This window comes from Colobus angolensis, unplaced genomic scaffold (assembly GCF_000951035.1).
Source record: "Colobus angolensis palliatus isolate OR3802 unplaced genomic scaffold, Cang.pa_1.0 Scaffold328, whole genome shotgun sequence".
NCBI classification, from domain to species: Eukaryota; Metazoa; Chordata; class Mammalia; order Primates; family Cercopithecidae; genus Colobus; species Colobus angolensis.
Window position 1 is genome coordinate 2,413,309 of NW_012116577.1, and position 15,831 is coordinate 2,429,139.

Sequence of the window (15,831 nt, forward strand, 5' to 3'; positions counted from 1 at the left end):
CGGGTGGATCACAAGGTCAGGAGATCAAGACCATCCTGGTTAACACGGTGAAATCCCATCTCTACTAAAAATACAAAAAAAATTAGCCAGGAATGGTGATGGGCGCCTGTAATCCCAGCTACTTGGGAGGCTGAGGCAGGAGAATGGGGTGAATCCGGGAGGTGGAGCTTGCAGTGAGCCGAGATTGAGCCATTGCACTCCAGCCTGGGCAACAGAGCTAGAGCTAGACTCTGTCTAAAAAAAAAGAAAAAGAAAAAGAACTCAGGCCGGGTGTGGTGGCTCATGCCTGTAATCCCAGCACTTTGGAGGCCAAAGAGGGTGGATCACTTGAGGTCAGGAGTTCGAGACCAGACCAGCCTGGCCAACATAGTGAAACCCCATCTTTACAAAAACACAAAAATTAGCTGGGCATGATGGCACGTGCCTGTAATCACAGCTACTCGGGAGACTGAGGCAGGAGAATTTCTTGTGAACCCGCGAGGCGGAGCTTGAAGTGAGCTGGGATCACGCCACTACACTCCAGCCTGGGCGACAGAGCAAGACTCCATTTCAAAAAAAAAAAAAAGAACTCAAATCTAAAATTCCATAAACAAAGAGGTTCTCACGTCTGGCTGAATCAGACTCTTTGTACTGCACTAAATTAGAATATCCAGGAGTAAGGTCCAGGAATGTATATTTTAAGGAATCAGCCCAGGTAATTCTGATGACCTTGCTTCCATTAAGGTATTTAGTTAACAGGTACAAGTGAGAATGCGTTCAGAGTGAAACCCCATTATATATAGCACCTCTCAATTGTATCTAGAAGAGGCAAATAATGCTTTATAGAAATAGATCTGCTGGGAGCGTGGCTCATGCCTATAATCCCAGCACTTTGGGAGGCTATGGTGGGTGGATCCCCTGAGCTCAGGAGTTCGAGATCAGCCTAGGCAACATGGTGAACCTCCGTTTTCTACCAAAAATACAAAATATTAGCTGGGAGTGGTGGCACACACCCGTGGTCCCCGCTACTTGGGAGGCTGAGGTGGGAGGATTGCTTGATTCTGGGAGGTGGAGGTTGCAATGAAACGAGATCATGCCACTGCACTCCAACCTGGGTGACAAAGTGAGACCCTCATCTGAAAAAAAAAAAAAGAAGATAAAAGAAAAGAAATAGATCTATCTACACTAAAAACCTGATAAAGAATAGCTTTATTGTAACTTTCTAACTCAATTCTATGAATGGGCTTCAAAAGATCCTGTCAGCGATTCTGCAAGTGTCATCCAAGGATAGTTACCTATATGTGAATCATGGGTGAGGTGAAGGTGCATGGGATGCAGGGTGGATAGGATGCATTTGAGGCCCTGCCCTCAAACTACTGAAAGAAAACCTCTGGAAGTGGAGCCCAAGAGTGTATATTTTTTTAACAACTCCCTGGAAAATTCCAGAACATACTAATATTTGAGAACTTCAGTTCTCAGTTCTAGTTTTGGGTTTGCTATGAGGTAGTTCTATAACCTTGGTCAAATAACATTTCTCAGTTACTTCAGCTATATCATGTACAGACTGGATCATTTCCAAAACACCTCCTAGCTCTAACATGATATGATTCTAACTAAACACAACATTTCACCTTCTTTGCAGAGCTGTAAATATCTTCTCGGTTGCTGCAGTCTACCACAAAGGTATAAACCTTGGCACCCAGTCCCTTGCATTTGGCAGCTGTTTCCTCCAGTCCATGCTAGAAAAAGCAACAAAGAGGGCAAGGTAATAATTGATATGAGCATATTGTATTGACAGCTGAAAATAATTAAAAATAATTTTTAAAAAGTAGTGAGATTCTTTCCATTTGAATTGGGCAAGATTGTAACAACACATTTTTGGCAGGTATACAGGCACATTTTGCTGTTAGTATTTTGACTAGCTTCTTTTATTTGGAACTGAATTTAAAGCAAGCTTCTTAAAAGAAGATAAAAATCTTAAAATACTAGTTTTTACATTTATGAACTTTAAATACTTTGTGAATGTTGGTATCTCTGTGTGTTCCATATCAGGTTTTTAAAAAAATATAAGATTAAGCTTTTTTCCATGTCATTAAAAACTCTTCATGGACGTCGGTTCACTGGCTGCAAAATAAATAATGAGTTAACTACAGTTCATTAAACCATTCGTTCTTTTAGCATTTTAATGTGAAAGTCATATTCACTGAGCTTAGAAAAACCTTGACACAAAAATGAATGAGGTAGAGTCCTGACCCCAAGGAGTTCTCCTTGGGGTAGTAGAAAGAAACGTAAGTATCATAGTTAAGTGGGACCACATAATACTGTTATTGTTTTGATAATAAAGGATTCAATATTGGCAGTTTCAATCTAATACATTGTGATGAGTATCACAGCAGAGTTCTATACAGGGAGTTATGGGAACACAGAGGGGCACATAATACAATTCTAGCAGTGGTTTGCCATGCCCTTTCACTTACTTTCCCCAGGGTGAAAGGACACATCAGGCAGGGTGTGGGCAATGACAGAGATGAGACTGGTCATGTGGAAACCACTAGTAGGATCATTGTTGTTGGATGGATCACAAAGTTCAAGGCCAGCAGAAGTTCAGATTAAGATCTCACATGTCATATTAAGATTTATCAAAAAGTGAATGGGGAGCCATTGATTAAATTATAGAGTCAGGTTTATGTGTCGTATTGATTATTCTGGCTGATGTATGGAGGCTGGATTTTAGGGGTCAACACTGGAGGAAGAAAAAAAACTGAGAGGCAGTTACAGTGATTCAGGTAATAGATGACACAAACTTGAATTGTGGTACTAGTAGAAAAAATGTTTAGGAGGTAAAATCAGTAAGACTTGGTGAGCAGATGAGGAAGGATGGGGAGGAGACACATCGGACATCTTTGCTTTCTAGTTTTGGTAGCTGGCTAGATCACGCTGCCACATGTCAGACAGAGATGACAAAAAATTTGAGGAAAGGGGGTGATGAGTCCAATTTGGGGTGCTTATTTTGAGTTAAGTTTAGGAACCCAAACCATTGGGTTTTGTTGTTGTTGTTGTTATCTTTGTTTGTCTTTGGCCAATTTTTGCCTTTTTTTTTTTAACTTTTAAGATAATGTCTCAAAAGATATTTTGGATTAAGATCTAGTTTGTGTACTCTGCAGGCCAAGTATTAATTTGCCATTATTTTAATGGCAAAAACAGCAATTACTTTTGCATCAACCTAATAATTGTCAGCTAATGCACAAATGGACAGATCCTAGGAGGACTCATACATTTATCCACAGAGAAGATGGTGAATCAGTGTACACATTTGTAAAGAGCATGTTGCAGAAAGGCCAAGTCTGGACAGCTGTGGGGAGAATTAGTAGCTTGTATAGTGAGCCTGTTATCATACCAAAGGGAAACAAGTTCTTTTTCTGTTGCAGGAAGTCAGGGACCCCGAATGGAGGGACTAGCTGGAGCTGTGGCAGAGGAACATAAATTGTGAAGATTTCATTTTAATATGGACATTTATCAGTTCCCAAATAATACTTCTATAATTTCTTATGCCTGTAATCTCTTAATCCTGTTATCTTTGTAAGTTGAGGATGTACATCACCTCAGGACCACTGTAACAATTGTGTTAACTGTACAAATTAATTATAAAACATGTATGTTTGAACAATATGAAATCAGTGCACCTTGAAAAAGAACAGAATAACAGCAATTTTTAGGGAACAAGGGAAGACAATCATAAGGTCTGACTGCCTGCAGGGTCAGGCAAAAAGAGCCATATTTTTCTTCTTGCAGAGAGCCTATAAACAACGTGCAAGTAGGAGAGACATCACTAAATTCTTTTGCTAGCAAGGAATATTAACATTAATACCCTGGGAAAGGAATGCGTTCCTTGGGATAGGTCTATAAATGGCTGCTGTGGGAATGTCTGTCCTAGGCGGTTGAGATAAGGACTGAGATACGTCCTGGTCTCCTGCAGTACCTTCAGGCTTATTAGGATGGGGAAAAACTCCACCCTGGTAAATTTGTGGCCAGATGGGTTCTCTGCTCTCAAACCGTGTTTTCTGTTGTTTAAGATGTTTATTAAGACAATACGTGCACTGCTGAACATAGATCCTTATCAGTAGTTCTGCTTTTTGCTCTTTGAAGCATGTGATCTTAGTACCTACTCCCTGTTCTTACAGCCCCTCCCCTTTTGAAACCCTTTTTTTTTTTTTTTTGAGACGGAGTTTGGCTCTGTCACCCAGGCTGGAATGCAGTGGTGTGATCTTGGCTCACTCTGCCTCCCAGGTTCACGTCATTCTCCTGCCTCAGCCTCCCGAGTAGCTGGGACTACAGGCACCCTTCACCACGCCTGGCTAATTTTTTGTATTTTTAGTAGAGACGGGGTTTCACCATGTCTCGATCTCCTGACCTCGTGATCTGCCCGCCTCAGCCTCCCAAAGTGCTGGGATTACAGGCGCGAGCCACCGCACCCGGCCTGAAACTCTTAATAAAAACTTGCTGGTTTTGCAGCTCAGGTGGGCATCACGGTCCTACCAATATGTGATGTCACCCCCGGTGGCCCAGCTGTAAAATTCCTCTCTTTATACAGTCTCTCTTTATTTCTCAGCCAGCTGACACTTATGGAAAATAGAAAGAAACTACGTTGAAATATTGGGGGCAGGTTCCCCCGATATCTGGCATGCCAACATGGTTTTCTTTTTCCTAAGCAGGTGGGAACCCAATTCCCTTTGGTAGGTATGGAGAAACATTCATTGGTCCAGTTCACAGAAATGCTTGTTCAGCTCCCTGACGATTGGTGAATCGTCTGTGTATTGTCCAGGGTAACTATGGGTCACGTGCTGTCTAAACATTATGCTTATCTCTGCTATATTAAACTCCTGTTAAAACGGGGGGAGTGCGAGTGCCCATGGAAAACATGGTCACCCTACTCATGGCAATGAAGGAACACTGTCCTTGGTTTCCTGGAACAATGGGATTGTGTTGGTACAAAATTCTGGAAACTGGTCCCAACAGGAAATAACGTTCCCATCAATGGGGTGATTGGGTCTTGGTATGTGCCGTCCTAATGACATACCAATCCCGTGACCCCCTACAGTTACCACAATTTTCTGAATCTGGTGACCCACTACCTCTTCTTCAGCTTTCCTGTACCATTTGGCCTTTGTTATCTGCTCAGCCTCTCCCTTCGTCTACTCCTCCCCCACCTGACAATGTTGAGAATTCAATATCTAACTCTGGTGACTCTGGCTTAATGTCACCTCCTGATGATCTTATTTCTTTTCATGAAGAGCTGGTACTTGTAGCTACCGTGGCCCCAACTCGGACAGCCCGGGACGATATCTATACTAACTCTTCCCTCTCCAAACCTTTGCAGTCTTTGCCTCCAGGGCCATCTAATGGCTCTGGGACCAAACTACAATCTACCTGTAATTCTGCAGGCCCTCCCCCATCTACCTCAGCCCCTCACCCTCCTGTCATTTCGGTACCTCAACCAGTCACTTTGCCATCCACTCAACCTTCTTCTCTGTACCCTTCCTCACGCACGGATGCCCTGCCACTCTGGCTGCACAGGATTGGGACAATAATCACCAGTATACTTCTGCCTCTTCTGCTCCCCCAAGGCCCCTTTCTCATGCTGTCATACTGGTCTGACCTCCTCAACCTCAGTTTCCCTTATCTACACATACTTTCCCTGTCACTTCTATGCTGACTCCGTCTCATGTGCCTGTTGTTGAAATTTCCATGCAACGCTCATTACGCCAAAACAAAAAAACAAGCGGATTAGAGGTGTGGGATTATCCAGTCATGCTGGAACCTCCTAATGCTCAAGGGGTATAAGTGCATTGATATGTGCTGCTTAATTTTACCTTTTTAAAAGAATTCAAGGATTCTTGTACTCAGCATGATCCTACTTCTCCATATGTTAAAATGGATTTACAGACTCTTTGTACTGAGGTCATTTTGTTTCCTTTAGACTGGGACCTTTTGGCAAAAGCTGTTCTAACTTCATCTCAGCATTTACAATTCTGTACCTGGTGGTCAGAGGTGGCCCGTCTGCAGGCTCAGCTAAATCGGGCTGATGGCATTCTAATTACTCAGGCTCAGCTCACAGGCTCTGATCATTGCTCTGACACTACTACCCAATTAGGCTTTGATGCTCTCACCATGGAACAAGTAAAAAAAGGTATGTATGAGTGAGAGCTTTGGATAAATTATGTGCCCCAGGCCAAGTTCCTGTTTCTTTTACTACTGTTAAACGGGTCACAGTGAATTATAATCTGATTTTTTGGCTAAATTACAAGATGCTGTTCAAAATTCTGTCTCTGATGAGCACACTCAAGGTATTGTCCTTCGTATGTTAGCTTTTGAGAATGCGAACCATGAGTAAAATGGCCATGTGTTCCGTCCAACGACAAAATTTACCTGATTATGAGGTGTTGCCTGCTTATATTAAAGCTTGTGAAGGCTTTGGATTAGAGACTCACAAAGCTATTTTGTGGGCACGGGCCATGAAGGACAGCAATCAAACTGGCTCGACTGATTCTTTTCTTGGAGCCTGCTTTAATTGTGGTCAACTTGGTCACACTCAAAAAAATTGCACTGTTAAAAACTTAAAAGTAGCCAAGCCGGCTCAACAAGCACGGCCAAATGCTCCTGCTACTGTTTGCCCTTGTTGTTGTGAAGGTAAACACAGGGCAAGTACTTGCTGCTCTAAGTCTGATATAGATGGAAACCCCTTGCCACAGAACCAGGGAAACGGGAAACGGGAAGCGGGGCCAGTCCCAGGCCCCAGTATCAAATGGGACACCTCAGACTCAGACCAATGTTATGTTTCTGCTTCAAGGAATCCCGGCACAGCCCCCAGCACAAACAAATTTCCCTACAGCCAACCCAGATGGGTCCCAGCCTCTTCTTTTGTCTCAGTACAATGCTTGTCCACCTCCACAGTAGGGGGTGGGGCGGTCGATCTCTGTAGTTCCATTCCTCTAAATTTACTACCTAATTCTTTGCCTTTAATTCCCAGCCCACTACCTGGTAACCCAGAACAATTATAACACGGGGAAGAGGGTATGCTTGTGTTTTGCCAGGAGATCATCAATCCCCTATCTGGGTGCCCACTAGAAGACTGAAACTTCATGCGAACACTGACAATGAAAACCACAGGGAAAAGATGTCCGTGTCAGGGACCGCCCTCATACCTGGTGAGATCTGTGCTGACTCCTCAGAAACTGGCACGCCAAATCAAAATGGGTCTGGTTCAGTCCTCCCTAATGGCAACAGAGACTCCTCTAACTAATCTCACTTCTAATTACCTTCCTTTTTCTCCTTACGAACCTAAAAATCTTACCATTTCTATTAGCCTGAAAACAACATCCCCTGGTTCTTCTCTTCCTCCTTCACCACTGGATCTTGCTTACAATAAGTTTTATTTAATAATTCTCCTCATTATACATTCTGTCTCACCAGTTTCCCCTCAAATTGATTTACCTGCTACACAAAATTATTCTTATTGAGCTTATGTGCCTTTTCCTGCACTTATTCGATCTCTCACCTGGGTGGGTGCCCCTGCAGAAGTCTATACTAATGATAGTGTGTGGATGTCTGGAGCTACAGATGACCGTTGCCCTGCTCAGCCAGGAGAAGAAGGCACTGCATTCAATGTTACTATGGGTTATAAATACCTTCCTCTGTGCCTCGGACATGCACCTGGTTGATACATCTAGAAACTCAAGTCTGGGCTGCTTATCTTCTGGAGAGATTAGCCACAGGGGAACGGGGACATTTGGTCTCCAGTCTCTCCCTTTCTCCTTTAAGACAAATGAAAAGGGGAGCAATAGGAGATACCCCATACTTTCAATATAAACCTATAGGAAAACCATGTTCTAAAAATTCTGAGTCCATCTCACATACAGTAGTATTAAAACATGACTCATATGGTTTAGTAATAGACTAGGCACCAAAGGGCTAGTTAAAAAACAATTGCTCCTCTGGCAGAAGGGAATGCCTGGAGGCTACTTTTTTATTTCTTACTGGGAGGATGAGGATTATCATCCTACTTTGCATAGGAGGTTCAGCTCATTCTTTCCCTTAAAATGGGAAGAAAAGGGCATTACTCCCCCCTCCTCCAGGTCTCGTATGATATTCCCCATTCTGAGCCCAGAACACCCAGAACTTTGGAAATTGGCTATTGCCATGTCTGGACTGTGAGTATGGGAAGGGGAAACTTTTCTGTCTATTGTCCCGACTACCACCTCTCACATCCATGATTCTGAACCCCATGATAAATCCCCTTTGTATCCTCTTCCTCTTTATGGTGCCGATCACCCTTTATGGGACTCTGATTGGCATTATGATAATTCTTCGAGACCCAGGTATGACCCTCTGCCTCTTTGGCATCCCTGGGCACCTGGGATTGCTTCTTTACGGCAGAGAACATCAGGTGTTGCCACTACCGCTCCTCTCCCTCAGTATCAATGTAGATTCAAACCTTCCGCTTTGTTTACCTCCAGCCTGACTATTCCTGTACAGAGTTGTGTTAAGCCTTCTTACATGCTGTTAGTGGGAAATATCAAAATTTGGACAAACAATCAAACTGTCCAATGCATTAATTGTCATTTATACACTTTCGTTAATTCCCGTTTTGACTCCAGGAAAAGTGTAATGTTGCTTTGAGCTTGAGAAGGAATCTGGATACTGGTAACTCTACCCAGACCTTGGGAATCTTCCCCCTCAGTACATTTAATTAATGAAGTGTTACAACGAATTCTCAAAAGAGCTAAGAGATTTGTTTTCACTTTAATCGCTGTGATCATGGGCCTAATTACAGTCACTGCACTGGCCACCACTGCCGGAGTGGCATTATACCAATCTATTCAAACGGCTCATTTTGTTAATGATTGGCAAGCCAATTTCACCCAAATGTGGAATTCTCAACAGGGCATTGATCAAAAATTAGCTAATTTTGATACGTGATGTCACTCCCAGTGGCCCAGCTGTAAAATTCCTCTCTTTATACTGTCTCTCTTTATTTCTCAGCTGGCCGACACTTATGGAAAATAGAAAGAACCTACATTGAAATATTGGGAGCGGGTTCCCCCGATATTTTTCTTTTACTGAAATCTCCCTCACAAACTGTAGTATACTCTCATGAGGAACTCTTATTCCTCAAGGGACATCAACATCTCAGGTAAACTTTATTTTGCTCTCCTATACTTTACCAGCAGCTTTTGGCATTTCCTTTTACAAGTACATTTTATTAATGTTGTATACACATATGATAGAATATTATTCAGTCTTAAAATGGAATGAATTTCTGACACATGCTACATGTCAACCTTGAGAACATTATGCCACATGAAATAAGCCAGACACAAATACCATATGAGTGTACTTACATGAAGTACCCAGAGTACCATATTCATAGAGACAGAAAATAGAATGATTGTTGCCAGGCCCTGGGGAGAGAGAGGGCTGGGGAGATATATCATTTTAATGGGTAGAGTTTCAGCTTGGGAAGAGACGAAAAATTTCTGGAGAGAAACAGAAGAGATCACTGCATAATGCGGTAAATGTACTTAAGGCCACTAAACTGTACACTCATAAATAGTTAAAATGGTGTGTTATGACATATATTTTACCACATTTAAAACAGTTTTTTAAAAGTATATTGTATTGGCCAGGTGCAGTGGCTTACACCTGTAATCCCAGCACTTTGGGAGGCTGAGGCGGGCAGATCACAAGGTCAGGAGTTTGGGAACAGCCTGGCCAATACAGTGAAACTCTGCCTCTACTAAAAATATAAAAAATTAGCTGGGTGTGGTGGTGGGCACCTGTAATCCTAGCTACTTGGGAGGCTGAGGCAGGAGAATTGCTTGCACCGGGGAGGCAGAGGTTGCAACAAGCCGAAATTTTGCCACTGCCCTCCAGCCTGGGCAATAGTGCAAGACTCCATCTCAAAAAAAAAAAAAAGTATATTGTATTGATTGGATCTTCTCTTTTTTGAACAAATATATTTCCCTACATGAACAAATTTTAAAATAAAAATTTATTTCCCATTTATTCTGTTTTCAGAGATTTGCTTATTACTGATTGGCTTTCTGTAACCACCAAGCGACTAACCACCACTCCACTATGTGGAGGCAAAGATACCCTTCTTTCACATCTGCTGTCTCACTTTTGCCCTGTTTACTTGGTCTTCCTCATTTAGGTTGGTCTGCTTTCCACACCTTCTGAATTGTGCAACTTTTTTTTTTTTCTTCTGAGATGGCGTCTCACTCTGTTACCCAGCCTGGAGTGCAGTCATGCGATCTCAGCTCACTGCAGCCTCTGCCTCCCTGGTTCAAGTGATTCTCCTGCCTCAGCCTCCCTAGTAGCTGGGATTACAGGCATGTGCCACCATACCCGTCTAATTTTTATATTCTTAGGAGAAACGGGGTTTTACCATGTTGCCCAGGCTGGTCTTGAACTCCTGGCCTCAACTGATCCACCCATCTCGGCCTCCCAAAGTGCTGGGATTACAGGTGTGAGTCACTGTGCCTTGCCAGTGCAACAAATTTAAGTTCTGAATTCCTCCAGAAAAAATTCTGGACAATGCCCTGTAGATAGTTGGTAAGAAATAAAAAATAAGCAGATCTTCAGGAAAAAATGAATTCTTCCTTTAAAATGTTTTGCAGCACGGTACAACTGCTCATAACTCTTCAAGATTTCCCTTGGTTTTCAAATATGTTTGTCTATTGCTACAACTAAGACCTTTACACCCATTATCTTGATTACTAAAAATTTTTAAATTCCTCCCATTAATTTTTCAGTTATTCATTAATTCAGTTTTTCATTCAATAAATAGTCTTTGAGCATACACTATATGCATACCACTTACAGTAAATTTTTCTTTCCAAACTAGTATTTTAGGAGAAAGGGTCTCCCTGTTGCCCAGGTTGAGTGCAGTGGCTATTCACAGGCCTCATCCCACTACTGAACAGCACCGGAGCTCTGACTGTTCCATTTCCAACCGGGCGGGTTCACCCCTCCTTAGACAACTTGGTCTCCTTCATGCCCACTGCCAGGAGGTTACCATATTGATTGTGAACTTATGTGGACATGCAGAGCGCACCACAGTCCAGAACTCCTGGCCTCAAGCAATCCTGCTACTTCAGCCTCCTGAGTAGCTGGGGCTACCGGAGCATGCCACCATGCCTGGCTACAAACTATTCTAACCAGGCATGGGAATGAGAAGAGTCAAGAAGTGATAGATTATCATAAAGCAGAATGAGTAATTCCCAGTATCAGTCTCAGTGGAACAACAAAGCTGACACCACCATTAATTCTTCCCTAAATTAACATTAGGTACACGTGGACATTGCTATCCTCATTACATGGACAAATCTAAGGTATTGTCTTTGTACTCTAGGTGAAAGGGCGCTCCGTTTGACCCCTCCCTGCCCTTCCAGCTAGATCTCATAACAATCAAACACCACTCCACTTTCTTCCTCATTCTCCAGGTATTCACCAGCCCAAGAGCTTCACATCTCCAGTTTCTGCTACCTAGACTGCTCCAAACTCCCACCCTGTCCTTCCCCAATCAGGTTTAGTGGTTCTTAGACTTCTATAATTTCAAATCTATAAAACAGCAAGAAAAATAGAGTGGGGTATGTATACTGAACTAAGATTGCCAAACTTTTGGCCAAATAAGGACCCTCAAAACTAACAAAATGACTCTCATATGTTATCATTGTAATTTCATTAACAAATATATATTTTACCCACAAAAAAGTAGGAAGGATATAATCTCAAAATAAAAGATAGATTATTTAAATTAAACTAATTTAACGTCATAAAAACTCACTACATTGTCCTCAATTTTTCTGGCCATTACTCCCAGTTTCTGCTGCTCCCAATCTGGTCCAACGTCCCCATAATGTCATCTCATGCCTGGATTATCACAGTAGTCTCTTACTTTACTTGCTCCTTCCATCTTTTCTCCTCTTACATCTCTTCTAAGCCCAGCAGCTGGAGGATCCTCTTCAATAGGAATTACCCTCAAAACCCTTCATTGACTCCCCAGAGTAAAAAGCCAAAGTACAGGAAATTTTATCATCTGCAACTCCAGCCCCCTAAATCTCTAGGCCAGTACTGTCTCATAGAAATATAATATAATGCAAGCCATGTACATAATTTCAATCTTTCCAGTAGTCACATCAAAAAAAAAAAATCTAATGGCATATTTTATTTAATCCAATATATCTAAGTAATTATCATTTCAAAATGTAATCTATATAAAAATTCTTAACACAAAATTCTACATTCTTTTCTTCATACTAAGTCTGCAAAATCCAGTGTGTATTTCCACCCACGGTCCATCTCAATTCAGACTGGCCACATTTTCAAAGGCTCAAGAGCCACAAGAGGTTAGGGGTTACTACCTACCATTGTGTTGCACAGAGTAGATCTAGACCTTTCTTGTGCTTCTCTCCCTTCCCTCAGTCTATGCCAGGCTTTGTATTTGCTGATCCTTCACTGTAGGACTCACTGTGCTCTCTCCATTTCAGTGGGGCCTTTCTGGCCACCTCTGTAAAGTCAACACTCTCCCCCTATCCTCCCCACCATATACAGTCTTTAATCTGCTTTCACCTTTTATTTTTTTCTTTATGCTTAACACCATCTAACAATTAAACATTTTATTATACAGTGTGGCATAATGCCCCTAGTTCATGAGGCTCACGTCTTCCTCAGTGCTATATCCTCAGTTCTGCATTAGAACAGTGCCTAACAGATAATAGATGCTCAATAAACATTTGTTGGATAAATACATGTCACTGGAGAGAAAATTTTGTACAAACCAGCACTGGACATTGGAAGTCATTAACCTAAGTAACTTACATATATTTAAATTTTAGCTTAAACCACTACTTTGTCAAGGAATAGTAAGAACTAACACTCCAGTGTTTACCTTATACCAGCCACTGTGCTAAATGCTTTGTGTGCATTATCTCCTATCACACTCCCAGCCTTCTGAGGTAGGTATTGTTATTTTATCCATTTTGCAGAAAAGGAACTAAAGCTGTGGAAAAGTTGAGTAAGTTGCCCAATTAAAAAATGAGAACTCAGATGTGTCTGACTATATCACCATGCCAGATCTTGACCATGCTGGTCCAGGCTGGGCCTAGGTTGTATTTTTCATTGCACTTGTAATTACTTATTTTTTATTTATTTATTTTATTTTATTTATTTATTTATTTTTGAGCCGCAGTTTCGCTCTTGTTGCCCAAGCTGGAGCACAATGGCGCAATCTCGGCTCACTGCAACCTCCTCCTCCCAAATTCAAGCAATTCTCCTGCCTCAGCCTCCTGAGTAGCTGGGATTACAAGCGCACGCCACCATGCTCAACTAACTTTTTGTATTTTTAGTAGAAATGGGGTTTCACCATGTCAGCCAGGCTAGTCTCGAACTCATGACCTCAGCTGATCTGCCAGCCTCAGCCTCCAAAAGTGCTGGTATTAAAAGTGTGAGCTACCCCGTCCAGCCTGCACTTGCAATTACTTAATGTCCATTTTCCCTACTAGACTGAGGTCATGGAACCTTATTTTCTGTTTGTCACTCTGTCCCTAATGTCTAAGCAGTGGACAGTATTTGTTGATTGCTGTCTTAATCAGCCACTCACTGGGTTAACTCTCATTTAACTTCACATCCTTTGAATTATTATTTACAGCATTGCATGTCAACTAGTGTGTAATGGATAATGTTTCAGGCCATCAGGTATCTTATAGAAACCCCTTTGTTCATCTACCAAAGGTCAAATAAAAGGTTAGAGTCTAGGTCCTCTTCCCTAAGCTACACCTAAACTTGTCCTGGATAAAAAAATACATTGAAAGTTTTTTTCTATTTATTATTTTCACTAAAAGATGCTTTCCCGCCACTCCTTCAGTATCACAGGTCAAACGTGATAAAAAAAAAAAAATGCTTTTTTTTTTTTTTTTTTGAGACGGAGTCTCACTCTGTCCCCCAGGCTGGAGTGCAGTGGCCCGATCTCGGCTCACTGCAAGCTCTGCTTCCCAGGATCACACCATTCTCCCGCCTCAGCCTCCCGAGTAGCTGGGACTACAGGCGCCTGTCACCACGCCAGGCTAATTTTTTGTATTTTTAGTAGAGACGGGGTTTCACTGTGTTAGCCAAGATGGTCTCGATCTTCTGACCTCGTGATGCGCCCTCCTCGGGCTTCCCAAAGTGCTGGGATTAGAGGTGTGAGCCAATAAAAAATGCTTTTTAAAAAAACTTGAGACAGGGTCTCACTCTGTCCCCCAGGCTGGAGTGCAGTGGGGTGCTTACACTGCAGCCTCCACCTCCCAGGCTCAAGCAACCTCCCACCTCAGCCTCCCGGAAAATTACTCTTGGCAATAACTATGGCAATGTAGCATTGCTTTCTGTTGAGTATAATCTTTTAAACCACTTATCTCATTAATAACAAGTAGGCTAGGACTTTCTCTTAATAGGTACAAGCTTCTTACTCTTTTAATATATAGCTAAAACGATTACTTTTTCCCTATGTTTAAAATAGAGGGATGAATGAAATCAGGTTCAGGAGAAAATTATGAGTTATCCTTAGGGCAAAAATGGGGATCAATCTACAACGGGGCAGTAACTGGGACTCTTATAACCTCTAGGTCTGTTTATCATGTGATCATACAACATATTAATTCATGCCCTCGCATCTGCAAAATGGCAATACTAATTTTTTTTTTCCTCCGTGCTTTACAGAGATGCGGTAAAGGGTGGTTGCCAGCAAAATGCAGACATGTCCACAGATTAAAGGAACCAGAAAGTAAAACACAGTAAGCACTGTTACCTTATTTATATCCCAGAGAACCAGCTTGCCTTTAAGTTTAGCAAATTCATAGGCAGTCAGTCTCCCAATTCCATGCCCAGCTCCTGTAATCAGCACGATTTCGCCGGCGACTGATTTTCTCCTCTTAGGAATAAAAAGCTTCACGAAGGACTCTAGGCAGCAGACGATGAGTAAGGGGAGAAGCAGGAGGAGGTCCAGAAGGAATTTCATCCTTTTTGTTGCTGGGAGCGTTTGGTGTGTCTTTTCCAATCACTCTAAACTGCTTTTAGAGGGTTGCTCGATCTAACACCAGAAAGAGTAGGGGCGAGAGCAAGGAAGAGCTCCCCTATCAAAGAAAAACAACTCCGAAACCGTTCCTTCCGCTGGGCTGGGCTTTGTTGGTCTTTCGCAATTGGCTCGGGCTGCAGTGCTTGCTCGCTCAGAGATCTGGGAGGGACGAAGTCCAGACCCGAGCAAAGCTTCCTAGTTCTGCTTCGCGCAGCCCCCAAGCGATGTGTGGCCGCGACTATCTTTTACCCACTTTCTCCCGGTGTCGTGAGCCGGCCGTGGAGGGTTAGCTGCTCACTTGTTTTCCTAAACTGGGTAAATTCCAAGGATAACCGACAGTATCCGCAAGCCAGATGCTTCTTTCAAAGTTGAAGGTTGCTTATCACTAGATAGGGGTGCCGCTGGGCGCGGCGGCTCTCGCCCGTAATCCTGGCACTTTGCGAAGCCCTGGAGGGAGAATCGCTTGACCCCAGGAGTTCGAGATCAGCTTGAACAACATAGGGAGACCCCTGGTCTCTTATTTTTTTTTTGGTAATTAGCCAGGAGTAGTGGCGCGTGCATATAGTTCCAGCTCTTCAAGACTGAGGCACGAGAAAAGCTTGAGCCCAGGAGGTCCAGGCTACAGTGAGCGAAGACCGTGCCGCTGCACGCCAACCTGGGTGAAAAGGCCAGACTTTGTCTTAAAAAACAAAAACTAGATAGAGGATGCAAATGTAGATTCCTATCTTAAAGGATCTTGAAAA

At 42.6% G+C, this 15,831-nt stretch overlaps 1 protein-coding gene across 1 annotated transcript in view; it reads right to left on the minus strand.

Moving 5' to 3' along the window:
- HSD17B11 (hydroxysteroid (17-beta) dehydrogenase 11) overlaps positions 1-15,504 on the minus strand; it is a 59,847-nt gene extending 44,343 nt beyond the window's left edge. The window contains exons 1-2 of the mRNA XM_011951808.1: positions 14,822-15,504; positions 1,611-1,718 (exon numbers count right to left, since the gene is read on the minus strand). Of these exons, the coding sequence (XP_011807198.1) occupies positions 1,611-1,718; positions 14,822-15,031 (318 nt within the window). The 5' untranslated portion in view covers positions 15,032-15,504. The remainder of the gene's footprint in view (positions 1-1,610; positions 1,719-14,821) is intronic.
- Positions 15,505-15,831: the final 327 nt, after the last annotated feature.